Raw genomic sequence first — 17744 nt, forward strand, 5'->3', positions numbered from 1 at the left:
TTAGCTTTACAAAGGCGAACACAATGACAAAATCCACACACACACTTCTGGGGCGCTGTTGAAGCCAGTAGCACACAGGTAAATAACTTAATGTATTAAGTCCGCTGAGGCCTCAAACACATTGGCAATTAACTATGTGGTATGCACAAAGCGCTCCCTATATGCATTTTGTTATTTCATCATTGTGTACCGCATGACTTGTTCTGTGCCACTACCAGCATTATGTTCTCACGTCGGCAAGGTAAGCCAAAGAGTGTATGGATATTCCCCAAGCCAAGTAACCTTCAGTATAACTGTGGATATAAAAACCTAGGTTAACTGTCTGAATACATTTGGTGCCACTGTTACTGTTGATAGATAGACACCGTGTCCTCGCTGTCGATGTCATTGCTGTAACAAATGCTGCTGGCGTCATTAAACCAAGAAGCTTATGTTCCTATTTGTTTCCCCTATGAGGAGTGGCCAATGCGCATTTCAACTAATTCAAAGCATTTGATTGGTGGTTTTGAAGCTGGTGCAGCTAGAATCCTCTGTTGCTAAGCTTTAATGGAAAAAGCCGTTAAAAACACAATACAACATTTTCTTGGCAACTATTTAGCATGTATGTGAATTTGTTCGTATGGGTGGTATTATTATTACAGCTTTATGCTATAAATACACAATACAATGATTACAGTTATATACAATCATATACCAATATTAAGACTATATACATTTATTTTGGATTAGCTGCAGTCTATACTAAAATCGTATTACAGCATATTATAGTGTTTATGAAGACACACTTGTTCAGAAATGTAATGGTTGAATTCCCATTTCTCTGGATTTTAATATTCTGTGTCGACTACAAATCAGATCAGATCAGTCGCCCATGTTCACTTTAATAGGTGTGACAGCGTATTATAGAGGCCCTTCTAGGTAAGTCATGTGGACTAGCTTGTCCTTGACATTTTGTGTTTGTTGACTAAAGTGTTATATTCCTAAATAAAAATATGTAGGATAACTTAGAACTTTCGATGAAAAATAATAATCGGCAAGGTATAACAATGCCAGTACGAGACGGACAACGGGGATGTGTAGCTATTATTTTAAAGTAGTATCTGTAATATGATTTTCCGCAGTGCTGTTTCCTGAACCCAGTTGCAATGCTTTAGCAGCTCTGTAACGCTACTTGCTGTACGTATTGCCGGAGGAGCTGTGTGTTTCGACTGTGCGTCCTTTTCAGGCGAAAGAGGCTGCGCTTGCGTTTTTCTGCCACTGTGCATTCCAAAGCTCTGGTACCATGTAGCTCAAGATCATTGCAGGTGTCTCTAAGTGCTGCGTATCGTTCCTGGACACCGGGGGGTAAAAACACATCGGCTTTAAAATCCTTTATCTTGTATTTTAAGCGTAGCTTCTCTGGATTTATGATCTCGTGTATCTGTATGTTTTAGTTCATTTTGTTAGTGACATCCGCAGTGTCGCCAAGGGAAAAAAAACAATCTTTGCTGATCATCATCCCCAGATCCCGTTTGCCTGCACCCTCTAGCTGTGAATGGGCTGTGCTTTGTGATTATCTGCAGTCACTTTAGAGTCATTTCTGGAAGAAGATGGCGGACAGGGCTGAGATGTTTTCTCTCTCCACCTTCCATTCCCTCTCTCCTCCGGGCTGCAGGTAAGACTATAAAAACACAGAATGATGTTCAATATACAAAGGGCTTAAGAGAACTGCATGCGGTGTCTGCTGTGGCCAGAGTCGCCACCAAACATGAGTCTAGAGACTGATTTGCTGGCGATCCCAGGAACCGTCAGGTACTGTTATGACAGGTCTCCTTAGTATGGTGCATAGAGACCTTAAGCAAGCATGTATCTTGCGAAAAATATCTGTAACTTTCGTAAACATATGCGTATTTTGTTTATACAAGCAATCGTTTTGTTTTTATTAATAGAAACGTAGCTATATGAACAATAAAGACAGTGTGTATTTATGTGGAATGTTAGTTATTGACTTACTAAAGATTGAAATTCATATATTTGTTTTGTGTTTCTACAATTCTGCGATGTTGCATTGCTGCTGGGTTTTTAGAGTTGCTTGCTTCATTGAGGCCCACGCCCTACTGGATACAAACATGAACCCTCCAGTGCGGATTTATTTATTTATTTCGTGAAGGAGAATAATTTGATGCTGGCGAGAACGATTTTTCCATCTCATCAGTATTGCTGTATATAGTTATACATTCTAGATTACATTCATTATGGAAAATAATACAGCATTGCGTTATAATTGTGTAAGCAATAGCAACTCAACATATGGAATTAACATTTCCATTGTTTAAAGATATTCAATATTTTATTATACTTTATAAGGAAAGTTAATGCTTTTCTAACTAACCATTCAAATCAAAATATATGTTTATTTCCATGGTCCATGTGACGTTCTGGATCAAGTAGTGAACTATTAGCTCTTGGGATTCCTAGACAGGGTAAAAGCGGAGGACTTACAGGCATCGCAACCAAAAATCAAATCACTCAGAGTCAACAATATTCTGATTTACCTGAGTGTCCTGACAAACAAAGCATCAAGCAAAAAAATCAAGCAGGTCTGACAGCACAGCTCAGAGGGGAAGCTAAAGGGTAGAGAGGCCATGATGGGCAGTAGATAAAAGGGGCAAAGTCAGCAAGGTCACATTAAACACAGTACAGAGTTAGACTGCAAGTCAAAAATAGTGGCATCCTTCATTACCTTCACACTGACTTATTTATCTATCAGAAGCAGATGCCATCGCTGATTTACCTTACTATTAGACTGCTTCTACGGTTTCAGAAACCATTAGCTTAAGATCAGAGAGGGCCTCCCAGACTAAAAGATTAGAGGCTGAATTTCAAGATGATATCAAGAAATACAATTGTTTTTGGAATTCACAGCACTTATTTTTACATTCAGCTCGGAAATAAGAACAGATGTAATTTCATTATATTCTCATAGAGCAGAGCCGTTATATCATAAGCAGTCACCTTGCTTGCTTCTCCCCTGCCAAAGTCCTTCAGCCCTGCCCTAGAGTAGCCACTTTGTATGGAGTAATCCATTGTGTCCATACAATCTTCACCGTTATGCTTCCTTTGCCGTATCAGTTCTAGCAAAATAATACTGTATAATAATTATTGTTGTTGTATGTGGACACAATTCCACCAGGAAATAGCCTGAGGACAGCAGACCAAATTTCACAGAATTTAGATAGAAATGTTTTTCACTAACTACCAACCTGTGTTGATGTTGGTGAATGGGCACATACCCCAATTCACTGAGCCATCCGGCACGTGTTTTGTAATTACTGAGTGTGTTTGCTCTTCTGGGAATATGCCTTCAGGGAACTTCCAATATATTGAATGAAAGATTGTGACAAAGGAAATGAGCTCACTACTGCATGATGTAATCGTTTAAGGCATAGAATAACTGCTTTGCTCTATAAACCGAGGGTTTGAAGTATCCATCTTAGTGCTGTACTTCATATGTAAATGCATTTAAAATAATGTAACTTTGGTGAGCTTGTGAGATGATCAAATATCAGGCAGTTTAAATGTAACTAGGAGTGGGATTCAATTTTATGATTCAGAATGTGCATCTCTCACACACAATATAATGTGGTATGACGGAGATGAGCTATATTTTGACATATTTCCTCTGTGCACAGCAGTTCTTGGCAGTTTGCTGATGGTGATCAAATGCAGCTTAAATAATATGGTGGACACATAGAATTCTGCATTGAAAGACATAAATAAATAAGTAACTATAAAAGATAACTGCTGATCAGCCCTTCCTCTCACAGAAGTAATCTGTTCTCTCTGTCACCAAGGAACATTTCCAATAGACACAGCTGACTTGGCAACTCTCACCACTGCTATCCTTACACATACATGGGTTTACATCTAACTGATCTAAATACAGGGGCTGTATTTTCATTTTAAAATTGTGTTTATTCACAAAAACAAAACATAAAAAAGGTATATAAAATATAAAAAGCCTGCTGAAGAAGTTACAGATGCTACTTATCAGAATAATCGATTAATCAAAGTTATAATCGATTGATTATTTAACAGATTTGACAATTGGATTGTGTAGCTCTACAGTAGTTTCTGATGTTTTTCATGACTTTGGTATTTTATTTATCTAAATTAAGCATTCCATTAACTGAGATAAAAAAAAACCTCCTTTTCCATTTCCAATGTGTGCTGGTGAGATGTATACCTCTGTGGGAAAGGGTTCCTCTTCAGTATTCTAAAAGCTTAGAAAAGGGCAATAGTAAGGCTGAAGATAACTTGTGATTGTAGATGATTTATTTTATTTTAATATTTATAAATCTTATAAATACACCTTGATTAGTAAATGCTAACATGCTTTTTTAAAGATGTATTTCAACTTCAAGAAATAATTTTATTATAATCATTATTTATTTCTTAGCAGACTTACAATTGTTACAAGATATCACATTATTTTTACATACAATTACCCATTTATACAGCTGGGTTTTTACTGGAGCAATCTAGGTAAAGTACCTTGCTCAAGTGTACAGCAGCAGTGTCCCCCATCAGGGATTGAACCCACAACCCTCCGGTCAAGAGTCCGGACCCCTAACCACTACTCCACACTGAAATGACCGCTTCTGTGTTACCAGTTGTACCTTCTCTCCCTCCCCCATTTCAATAGATCGGAATCTGCTAGTAAATGGTTGATTTTCTTCTTATTTTATGGGGAGCTTGGTGTCATATTTCTCAGCAGCTGGTTCAGCTGTGACTTAGATGAGTCTATTAGTGTTCAAGAAAACTGACCATCTGTGATCAAATTTGAAATAGAGCATTACAAAATGTTACGCTTATGTTTTCTTGGGTTAGCGTATTCCTGGCAGCATCGTTCATCAGAGCAATTGCCAAATCTTTCACTTTTCAGTACATTTATATGTACAAACGTGGGAATGATGAATGCATGACATTATCTTTTTTTTTTTTTAATCTCTACAAATATTGTGGGATGACTTGTAGGATGCAGAATAAGACACTGTCAGTGTGACCAGGTTCAGCAGCAAAGGCAGCAATAAAAAATGGCAGCACTGAAAACAGCATATGTCAGGGAGAGCTGTGCTAGTTGTGGATATCATGTTAACTAAGGCGGGGATCATCAAAACCACACAGGTGGTAGCAACAGACTGCAGTTAAAAAATAGCATACCCAAATCATTTATTTAAAAATACAGTATAAAACACATTTTTTATCACTATATTTATTTCAAAGTGATGTCAGATGTTTGCATGTATGAGATTCAAATCTAAATGTATGCTTTGAGACAGTGATTGAGTTTGAACCTGGGTTTCTTTTTTCTTTTATATACTCATTATATTATAATATTATAACCACAATAATAAAACAGTATTTCCTTTGTTAAAAGAATATTTGTTTTACAAAAGTAGAACCTAACAGCTAGGTGATTTTATTAAAGAACCCTCAAGTTGTCATTCTGTGACATTAACATTCATTTTTATCTATTTAAAAACCAGGACCAACTTATATATGTCAGGAAGTGCTTTGGAAATATGGCCCTTATGTTTCACAGTATTGTATGGTGTAAACTTTTGCATTAAGTGGGTAATCTAATTAGAGTTCTTCTGTTTCTCTTTAGGGTATGAAGTCATTGATTATAGCTGTGGAGACCTGATTTACACCATTGCAATATGATTGTGCATTATTAAACCCTGTCTGTTTACATGACCTTGAGCTCAACATTGAACATGTTTATACTGTAACTTGGTCTGAATTCAATTGTAAAATCTGGCCATGACTACAATCATGGTTTTTCCAGGTGCCATGATGAGAACTTCCCTTACCACAGTGTGAGCTTACCTTTTGTAAATGGATCAAAGCGGTGGTTCAGGCTTTGAACTCACTTTTAACTTTAGAGCAAACCTGAGATTGTAAACATGAAGCATATTTTAGGCGCTTCCAACACACAAATCCTTCAGTCGAGAAGCTAGTATCTTATTTTTCTTTTGATAAACAATGCATCCAATGATCGGCAAGGAAGGGTTTTATCTCTTACGTCAATCCATTACGTCTGTGCTGTGTGCCAGAGTTTGCAACCTCATCCCCAGCCTCTGCCTGCTTTTTGACTTTGTCTAACGGGGGAAGGCAGCTGACCTGCCCATGGCTTCTCTACGGTCAACCTCTCCACTTATCTGCAAGCTAATATAAGGGCAGGGGTACCTCGAAAAGGCAAAGAATGTCATGTGAAAATATGCATAATGTAGTAATGTTGTCTAGTCTACGCTTTAATGAATAATATATTCCTGACAGAACCCAAATGATCCCTGCCATTCTGGGTCTTCCTTAAACAAATGTTGGCTAAAAACCCACTGGCGTGACCACCGATTTCAACCAGAATCAAACTCAGGTCCCCATAGGTGACTTGCATGAAAAGCTTCAATGAGCCCCTGCATCACAAGTCTCCTCTGGTTTTTAATGGATTTTTAAATATAATTACAAAGTTATTAAGAATAAAGCTGAAGTATACTGTTTTTATGGTGGCTACTTTAAAAATATATAGATATTCCTTTTAAAAGTAATGCAATTATCAGTTATATTTGCATGACACATTGGGTGTTTTGAAAGTGGTAGAACTGTGCACCTCTAATGTTTCCATCAATAATTGGCTTTACCAACATCTAATAATATGTGATCAACAACATTTTTTGACCTTTCTAATGTATACCTTAGCAGACACATGATTGCCCCCAAGGAGTTCAAAGTGCTGCAAAAATCAATCAGATTGTGTTATTAATTAAAGATGAAGTGCTGTGGGGGGTGACAGTTGAACGAAATTATTGTAGAAAAAGATGTGCCCAGTTTTACAAGTAAGAAAGTGGCACTGTCCAATCATGTACTGCAGTTAAGTGTAAATGACAGGAATGTCATGACATGACTGGAAAACTAGGGACCAAGGTAAAAGAAGTTCCTCTCAATCTGTGAGACAACAAATTACAGCAATTAAGGAAGGTTGTTACTCCTCAATGATTACATATCATAGATACGTGAAACACTACAGATAATAATATAAAAACATATTAACAGCTTTACTTAATAAACATTGGGCCTGGTTAATATACATTGTTATGCCGCAGTTTACCATATATTCCAGTTTGTAGTTCACAGCACCAGTCTTTAGCTGATGCTTTGCCACTCCTCTGTTAACCAATCCTAACTGTCCTTTTCTGTGTTTTCAGTATCATTTTTCGAAACCTTGCTATGATGTTACAATGGTATACTTGTCAGAATTGCTTATAGTTATCTGGACAGTGACAGATATATCAATGGAGAAATATTACTGAACTGGCCTTGTATCGGTTTGTTGTTGTTGAAAGATGCTGAGCTCCAGTCGAGCTGGCAGGCTGTGATTGGCTGATTCGGCAGTTGCGGGTAAAGGACTGGTGGCTTTCGTCGGTGAAAAGTATTGATTGGCTGGTTCTTGGACCAATTGTGTCTTTGTGTGGTATTTGCTGTCAAATAGATGTGCAGTGAGCTGTCAGTATGGCAAGTCAAAATGAAAAAGCTGGCACGTGCAGATTGATTTTAAGTTTGATTCACAGTGGATGCTGCGATGTTCCAGCATCTACTATCTGATAGAAGCCAGCTTGAGCTGGAAGCTGATTGGCTGATGGTGCTGAATTGTTTTCTTATACCAAATATTACATTAATTCTTAAATACAGTAAAACAGAAATGTACAGAACTTGACTATGAATGTGGGGCAGTCTCCAAAATCTCAGGCTTACTGCACACCTTCAAGTATGGTTGACAGCCTGTAACTCAAAATGTTCTTTCTGTCAAAGTTGTATAACATCTAATAAATAAAGACATTTGCTCTATTTAAGTGTTAATTAAAATGTTAATTAAAATTTTATTAAGGCTGGGGCGATGCCTAATTTTTCACTATCTATATATCGTTCTCCAAAAAAGCAGATGCATCGATTCATCGACGTTATGAAAGGGTAAAAAAAACACAGTAATACATGTGGCGCTGTGGATTACTGTGTAACATTGCAAGTAAAGCTTTAAAAACTATTATGCATATTAAATTGATTACACCAGTTTACACCACTTTTCTTTCTTGCCGTCTTACTTTAGAAAATAATTTTCAAACATCGAAAGACATTGTAGCTCCCTCGATACAGTAATTTGTAATTCTAGCACAACTCTCTTAACTTGCTCTGTTACTTTGAAAACTCCTTCACTTTTCCAGTCCCATCAGTAAACACTCACAGGGGGCAGGGCAGGGGGGAGAAGGTGAGCTCAATCACATGCAGATTCAGAGAGTCAGACCTGAGGGGAGCAGAGAAGCTCTGCGCTTAATGCAAAAAATAATTGCAGATTCCAAATGTAATAAAAAATAAGTTTTCCTTTGTTAAAACCCTTCACACAAAAACAATGCACTGACTTGACTATCGATAGTTGTCAAACGATACGATGCATCGCCTCAGTCTTAAATTTTATTTGCTCCTGTTTTGCTGTTCACATCAGAGTCATGTTAAGGACATTTTACTGTAGTAGGAAAATCTTTTTGATGCTGAAAAAAGAATTGGCCACTGGAATATAAAATTGCAGGCAGTGAGTACAGAGGCAGAAAGTGGGTTTATCAGAAATATATCCTACATCTTGGAAACACAGCATATGTGTGAAACAGGGGTTCCAGAATTTGAATGACATCATTTATCACACTCTGCCTGGTAAAGGCACTACAGTGTGGTGGGCAGGTGAGTCATGCAAGCAGGTTTGCTGGCCAGGAACCCAACGAGGTGAAAGTGGACACATGCAGGGCTGGCCTTTGTCCTCCAAAGACTGGTAGCTCGCCAGACATCCGCTATGGAACGCCTGTGTGTAATCAGTCCTTTAAAATGACTATTAAAATCCTAAAAATATTTAGGATCATTGAGACTTTTGACAGTGGGAAAGTGTAGGGAGCAATACCCAACTTCTAACTGGATGACCATCTGTAATGTTTTGAACAGGCAGTGTAATATATGGATGTGATCCTTTATGGAGTTGTGACAGCTAGTGCTGTTGGCTCTGACTGTATGCCAATAGATATTAATGCATGTTCTCACAAGGTTGCTTAGTCACCCAGAATCTAGAGGATAAGCACATGAGATGGCCTTCAGGCTCACCAATCCAAACCCGATCCAGCCTGTGTGGGATGTACTGGAAAGATGTGTTTCCTGATGAAATCCTCAGCCAAAGTATTACACATCTCATGACAAGCTTCAGACGACATTGTCGTGGTGTTATTGAAGCATAGAGGACAAACACATTACTAAGAGTCCTTGAAGCAAGCCATACTCAGCAAACAAAACAAATCCAGTATCAGCGTTCACTTTATTTTAAGAGATTTTAAGAGATGGCCATCTTTTGACATCATTAAACATAGCAGTGACAGCTTAAATAAGCAATGTTAATACAGTTACTACCAATAAATGTGCTTACAGTATACACGGGGAGATACAGACAGTTCTTCTATAAACATTTTTTTTTTTCGTTTTTTAATATATGTTTGATTGTTTTCTTTTTCTTATTACCTGTTGTTTTTCTTGGCTACCTCTTTAAAAATGCAGTTTTATTTACCGTATATAATGTACAAATAATGCACCCAGCTGGTTTATAATTTACTTTTTACAGTCACGGGGTTCAACTAGAAAATCTAATTCAGTACATCTGTGACAGAATAATTCTTGTGGTCCTGGATACTGTGCAGTGGTACAGGAGCAATGACAGTTTTAAAAGGTTGACTGTACCAGTTTAGCAATTAGGTATACAGCAAATCCCTTTGTTTCAGCCATTGGTTGGTAAGCTTGAAATTTTCACATAATTGTAAGAACAATAAACATGTGTTGTCCAAATGATGACAATGATGTTTTAACCCATGTCAGTTTTCCTACAGTTAAGTGTACACAACACAGCTGACCTATAAAGAAATATTGACATATTGAAATTGGCACATGCCACTTTTCAACACTGAAAAACATAATGATGCTTGAACATCTGGAGCTTCTGCAGCCATGTGTAAGCACAGGAAGTGGATGTTATTTGGGTACCGCAGTGTGCCTTAATGCTTTTAGCTGCCATGGAAACAAGGATGCCAGCTGAGGTGATTTTCCGTCACATTTACACAAATCCCTCCCCCGCTCTGTTCTTCCTAAAATGTACATTAAAGGGTAATTAGCCTTCAGGTTAAAACAGGCAGATCCCGAGGGATGGATTTTTTTTGCACAGAAATCACATAATACAATAATAGGCACTGCTGAGAGTGCGAGCTGTTGGTGAATTAAGTCTTCAAATAAGGGCTGCTGCTTTGCAATTGCAAATGTCATTGAGGAGAGTTCAAAGGCCAATAGGGTGAGGCTATTGTTTCAGATCAGGTTATGTCTTTCATATCATATTTATCAAGAAACCTTCTCTAATGCTCTGCTTTTAAAGGCTACAGATCATGGGATTCATGTAACCCTAATATATATTGTAATACTAGGAATGTGCAAGCTGGTTATTCTCTGATGACATAAAATACTGATTAAAATGAGTACCAGACCAGGAAATAGCTATAGCCCTGTTTAAGAAATAGAAATGCTAAAATGTCAATGATTTTTAACTCTTTTTTTCTAAATGCAAGAGTAAGATTTTAAATATATGTAATTATTAAATCAGTGTAGAAATGTAATGAATGCATTTATTTTATTTCTCAAAGTCAGTTATCTAACTAACGCTCAAATTGAAGTCCCAGTCTTAAAAAAAGTAAGTCTTACTTTAATAGTTTTTGTGTTTTTAAAAGACAAATAATTAAACATACATTTTCTTGAACCCACATGCTCATTTAAATCAAACACTATAAACATTTATATGCACCAACGTTAACAACACACTGTAACTTTAACAACAAATGTATTTCATATTTCAAACGAAACTTCTTTAAAGACCCTCCTCATTAAATGTGGAACACATTTCTGCCTTGTTTTGTATCTGAAATGACAACGCTAGTATTGTTCATGCTGGCTCCCTGGTTAGACATACAGTACAAGCTGTCTTTTCACTCTTTAGAAACATATACAACATGTTTTTCTTTGATGTTTACAGGGCTGACTATCGCTTCTTTGGTCTTATATCTTGTTCTGCCAAATGATTTAAAATAAAAAAACACAACCTGAAAGTCAATTTTCTTAATGTTACGGTGTCTTTAATGTTCTGCTCTTTACTTGGAATATATGATAAAACTGATATCATTCTGTATATGGATTAAACAGTGCATGGCTCAGTGGTTTATCATCTTGTCTCGTACAGATCAGTGCATCAACTCCCACCCTCTTCCTAGTCAACCCCAGCATAACTGTAATATTGGTTGTCTTGTAGGAAACATGAAAAGCCCAGCAGTTGATTTTATTTTTAAAACACGTCACATATCACTTGCCTATTATCCCTGAGTAGATAATTGTCCACTCTTCATCTTTATAAGGAATGATGAACGACTGGAGGTGGAATATTTATTATCCATTGTTGTCCATGTCACTGATAGCTCTAATTTTGTATTTACAGCCGTATTTAGTACTGTACGTTTCATGTCTTAGTATTCTTGTCACTGTATGTTGGAAAATTGGTATTGATTTCCTGTCACAGTAGTTGGCCTTCACACATAAAATTTGTCCAAAAGTCATTTAGAATAAATCTTATTTTGGAACAAAAAGAATTACCTTTCAGGTCCATGTGGGTACATGGGTCTCACTCTAACATCCCCCTCATAGTGGGCTATCTGTTCCACCATGTCAATATAGCACTATGAATCATGGACATAAAAAAGTGTGGACAGCTGAGATTGTATTGGCAGTTCCGTGTCAAAAAATAAATAAATCAAAGATGAGAGTGTACCGTGCATCATCAATTCTTGGACATCCTTGGAAGGCTGAGGGGAACGTGTACATTTTGGTAAATCCAGTCAACCCATCAATGATCCACATCCTTTAACATCTCCATTTTACATTATACTCACTGAGATGCTTGTCTTCACAGGACAGTCTCTTATTTTGGTCACGTTTAATTTCTTATCAGCTGTACATAACACGACTATTTGTTTTTAGATACAATTAAGCTTAAAAACAGTCACAACAGCAGTGTGGAGTATTAGTTAGGGGCTCTGGACCTTTGACGAGAGGGTTGTGGGTTCAATCCCAGGTAGGGGACACTGCTGCTCTACCTTTGAGCAAGGTACTTAGATAATGTAAAAACCCAACTATAAATGGGTAATTGTATGTAAAAATAATGTGATATCTTGTAACAATTGTAAGTCGCCCTGGATAAGGGCATCTGCTGAGAAATAAATAATAAAAATAACTAAACCTTTATTATACAGTACATTGCAACATTTGACCTTACATTTTGTATACTGGTTAAAGTGCATCATAGTTTTTTTTTAGTTCCATCCATTTTATGCTCAGTTTTTATATTCATGGCTTTTGCTGCTCTAAGTGTTTGTCTAAAAAATGTGGCAAACTGTACATGGTCCAAATTGTCAGCCTTCCGAGGAGAAATTATATTAGGGCATTTAAAGTGGTTGAATACAAGTCAGGATCTGAGCATGTAGGTAATGGGAAACAAATGGCATTACTAATACAGAAAGACATACAGTACCGATAAACCTCAAAAAGAGATATGGCGAAAATATATAGTCAGCCAGACTAAAGCCGTGGTTCTAGCAACCCTTACAAACGTTACCTTGTTAAAACTATAACAGAGACCAGACAATTAACTTCAGTATTACTTCTAAAAACATTTTAGTACAACTACGAAGTACAGTACAATCGCTGTTTTACCGGAGCATCAGGCAGAAGAAATAAAATAAAAACTCCAGAGAAAATGGACCTGACTGTCTCCCCGTGAGATTTAAGTGTTTTCACTGAATTCAGCCTGCCGGCCAGAAATAATAGTGTGAGGAAGGGGCTTGGGCTCCGTAATGCACCAGAACGTTTTCGGCTATTTCCAGGTCAAGAGCATACTTCATGATCAGGGCAAACCACATTTGAAGTTAAATATTAACCAAAATAGCAAGAAACTAGGGACTACAGGTCCATGTGAAATGCTTACAACATGTCTCATGTGTGCCCCTTCACCAGCTTTATGATAAAAAATCTTGACCCTGTCTTAAAAAACACAGTGACTATTGTCCCTTGTTTACTTTCTTTTCATCTTGAAATACCCAGGTGCCATCTGGGAAGATGTGTGATGGCTGTGACGAGAGGCTTATTTACAGCTGTGTAAACAGTAACTGTGTCTGTGCAGTTGGCAGAGCACAGTGCTGCTGGATCACATGTTAAATTTGCAATTTCAGAAAAACCCTTGTTCTTGTGCTGTTCACACCTTCCACAAAGAGGTATGTCATTTTGAACCACAGATGATACAGGATTTGGAGAGAACGTTTCTTCTGTCTTTTACAGGGAATCCGTATCAGTATCAGTACTATTGTACACTATCTACAGTAAAATGTGGCACTTGATGATGATGAACTATCACATCTTATTAAAATTACATTATTTACGATTTGAAGATATTTATTGTTGCAAAGCAAATTGTAACCACTAACTTGTCCCCTTGCAACACTTTTTTTAATGATTAAAATGATTTGTTTTAGATGATTACAATTATTGGCTTTAGTATTAAGTCAGTTTATATATATATATATATATATATATATATATATATATATATATATACAGTATAAATTCTGATAATATAGAAAATATATTTTTACAATTCAAAATGTCACTGCACTTCCAGCATCAAATTCAAGATGTATATGTAATGAGTAAACATGTGACATTCTGCATTTAAGGTGAATACAGTCAGCCTGCTCAGACTGTCATTATGGCTTTCATTTGTAAGATGAAGAAAAGGAAATGTTACAGCACTATTTCAATGACTGAAGGAACACATTTACAGCATCACTAAAATGGCCCCTGCACATTAACCAGCGTGCACTGTGCCTCATTAGTAAATCTGTAAAAGTCTCCACAATGATCCTTGTCAGATACTATGAGAACAGGAGTTAATAATAGCCTTCCCTGTCCACGATAGTATTGTTTTAAATAGGATTATGTAAATAACATTGTTGTATGTTTCACAAGCTATTCGAATGTACCAGAATTTGCAGTTCAATTCCATTTGTTCTGTAACAGATTAATAACAGACGGCCACTCACCTCCACTAGAATATTGTTATATTATAAAATGGGTATTTGAAATACTCTATCCTGATTGGTCACAACATGTCACATGGAAGTGTTGATATTACAGCATATCACCATAGGTCGACACTTCTTTTCAAAAAGGGGCAAATCACTGGTAGATATCCATACACACTAGAATTAAAAAAAATAAAAATAAAAATGCAGACACGTTGGAATTTATCGCAATAAACATGACTGACGAGATTGTTGTAAATGTTGACATTTTGGGAAACTGAAGTTTACATGAGATATTGAATGAGTCTGTGTGATTTGATGCAGAGTATTTATAACTGCATCTCGACAATTCCTGCCGTACCATTCTCTAAACATAAATGTGTCCAGGTACGATGGTATCATCTCTTCTGCTGTGCCCAGCATTGTTTTAAATTGTTTCTTAACAATGGCCCAGTAATTCTCCACGTTGTCCAGTCGTAAACTGCAAAGTTTCTCGTCATTGTGAAGCTGAAGCTGTGGTTTAAAGGCAGACTCATTTGTGCTGTGTCATGATGTAAATGATCAGTAATATTTGACTTTAAAATGTCATGAACAAACCAAGAATTACAAGAAGAATAACAAACCAAATACAGAAAAACTGCACTTTTAATGGCAATGTTCAATTCAACATCTATAAATCGCTTTTTTTTTAATTAATGCAGTTTTGGTTTTTTTTTTTTTTTTGTATATGGAACTATTTTTTCTTAGCTCAGCTTTAGGTGGAAGGACATTTAATAAAATGTGTTAATAAAATGTATTTTGTTTTCAATTTAGTTAGTTAACCCATTTTGTAAGCGAAATAAGGCACTTCAGAGTGTGTGATATACTCTAATATCACACACCCTGTTGTGCCTTATTGCTTACGTATAGGCTACTGGAGAGTGCCAGGGAATAATGAAAGGCCACCATTTTGGGAGCCTTTGAAAGAGAGAATGATAATTAATAACATAGTACAGCAATGTGAAGTTTTACATGTATATTGGACAGATAACAAGTTAGTTTATCAGGCTTTCTGTGCCACACAGTTCCTATTTTCTTCCAAGGCATAGCATTGATTTATTCAATGTGTTTTACAGTTTGATTACTATATTGTGCCATTTTATTTTGCTTTTTAATGTGGCATTTTGAAAATAAATATTGAGACAAAGTTATGTTAAAACCAAGGCAAAATGTTTACATTAAAAACATATCATTAAGTATTTAAAGTTGTGGATAAAGTCACACCTATAACATGTGTTTCCTTGACTGGATCATGGTGAGCAATCAGTTTAAGTTTTGGATAACAGCTAATGACAGTGCATGTAAAGATGGACAGGAGAATAAAGCACCACAGCTGTAGTGAATGATGAAAACCAATGGAAAGCTGAGAATGAGAAGACTGTGATTTGCAGATTGAGGCTAGTCCTTGCTAGTGCACCATGATCCCCTTTCCACTAACTGCATTGTAGTCAAACACACTATTCTCTCTCTGCTTCTTTTGCTGATTCTATTCCTGGCTTGTTATAGCTTCTTTCTGCCCTAGCAGGGAATCTGTATGGTACCTTAAAGGACAAGCAAGTCAATTGAGTTGGTATGGACTTAAATAGTGACATCTCTTTGAAAATCAGAAACATAACTTGTTGTTGTTTTTCTTACATACTGTTAGATTATTTCTAGATTGGCAAAGTTTAGGCAGAACAATCTCTGGCAGGCAGGGTTGTTTATAATACATGAGAGACTGTACTGCGGCTTCCTAAAGGATGAGGCTACGTTATCAGTACTTTGTGCAAATCCAGTCTGTATAAACTCCCAGAATTGTATTTGGTCAATGAAACTTGCTTGCTAACTGAAATCAGTATTTTGGTTATTGGTTAAATTGTGCATATTACAGGTACTTGATGGTTCGTCATGATAGACAGTTTGTGGGAAATTCATCTTTAATAAAATATACACTAGCATATACAATTAGTTAACTGGAAATTATATTATCCCTTCATCTTTGAAGGAATAATATTGTTACTAAGTAGACTACAAGGGATACAAGTTAATAAGGACACATTATGCAAATCATTGGGGTCTGCTAAGACTCTTTGAAAGATATTCTCCCGAGAATAACTGGAATATATACCCTTAGGAAGCTTAAAATGTTGAGGGGAAAAAAGAAGAAATATTTGTTATTTGTCTTTACCCACTACTATGCACAGGCATTATTGTGCTTTTAATAGTCATTCAGTGGAATTCCCAGATAGTTAAAACCTGCATTGCAGTCTTTTCACTGAAGCAATGGAACAATGGAGCTAAATTCAGTGAATAACAGAATGGCATATTAAAACATTGTTACCAATAGTTGTTGCTGGACACTGAAAAATGATGATAGCTGCACATGAACTGATTTCAGATAAGAATAGATAACAGAGAGATGAATAATGAAGCTCCTTTGCTAAGACCAAGGCTGTCTCAGTCTTTCCACTTCATTCTCTCTCACTGTGTTCTTCTGTGGATCTGCTGGAGTGACAGCATCCTTTAGTCTCCAGTCAGCAAACGCATCTTTTTAAACTGTATCGAGAACTGCAGAGAATATGTGTCCTTTTCCTTAACTTGGAATTATCTCATGGGTGTCAAGCAATCTAAAGCTTGTTATAATTGAGCCACGCTTATACATAATGGATTATTGTTGTGAGGGGTACGTAAGTGCTTATGTCACTTTTGCATGTAACTAGAGAGCCGCTTGCCTATTTGTGATAAAACTTCCTAAGGACCATCATTAGATTCAGTTTGTCATAATCTGGGGTACATGGAGGTTGTCTTACATTTGTTTGTATGTCACATTTACATTTACATATATCTAAAAAAACATGTATCTAATTTGATTAAACACTTAATGTGCATTCAATGGATGTAGGTCATAGTGAACTACTTTTTCATTTTTAGTGATAGCTCTGATTTTGTATTTTCAGCTCTGGCCCAGTTGATGTCACTGAAGCTTGTTTCAAGTTGTTCCATGAAAAAAATTTTTTTTTTAAATTTGATATTTACATCTCTAACATTCCTCGCATCTTTTAATCCTAAAACTTGGCATTTGGTGTTTTTTGTGCTTCTATCTGATGTTGTACTTCATGTGCTTTATTGACTAGTAAGACTATTGCTACGGGTTCTGGAATTGCAGTAGCTGTATCAAAATATTGTATATTAGAAAACGATTCAGTACCTTCAGCCAATCAGCTTCCAGTTCTAGCGGGCTGTAATAGATGGCAGATGCCTGCTGGAATGTCTCAGCCCCAACTGTGAATCAAATTTAAAATCAATCCGCGCAAGTGCTGGCGCTTTTTTTTTTGACTTGCTGTATTTTTAAGCGTAGTTCAGATCTATTGGACAGTAAACACTAAATAAAGACACAATTGGTCCAAATTAATTTTATTATCCACCAAAACCAGCCAATCAATACTTTGCATCTATGAAAACAACCAGTCCTGTACCTGCAACTGCTGAGAGTCA

The 17744-nt window shown here is 36.6% G+C and overlaps 1 protein-coding gene across 3 annotated transcripts in view; it reads left to right on the forward strand.

The window, feature by feature from the left end:
• Positions 1-1221: 1221 nt before the first annotated feature.
• Positions 1222-17744, forward strand: part of LOC117415656 (C-Jun-amino-terminal kinase-interacting protein 2-like) — a 51194-nt gene continuing 34671 nt past the window's right edge. For 2 of the 3 annotated variants that reach the window (XM_034026262.3, XM_034026264.3), the window contains exon 1: positions 1222-1654. In XM_034026262.3, the coding sequence (XP_033882153.1) occupies positions 1590-1654 (65 nt within the window). In that variant the 5' untranslated portion in view covers positions 1222-1589. The remainder of the gene's footprint in view (positions 1655-17744) is intronic. The other variant, XM_034026265.3, reaches the window with a different exon arrangement.

The sequence above is a fragment of the Acipenser ruthenus genome, chromosome 7, assembly GCF_902713425.1.
Source record: "Acipenser ruthenus chromosome 7, fAciRut3.2 maternal haplotype, whole genome shotgun sequence".
Taxonomy (NCBI): domain Eukaryota; kingdom Metazoa; phylum Chordata; class Actinopteri; order Acipenseriformes; family Acipenseridae; genus Acipenser; species Acipenser ruthenus.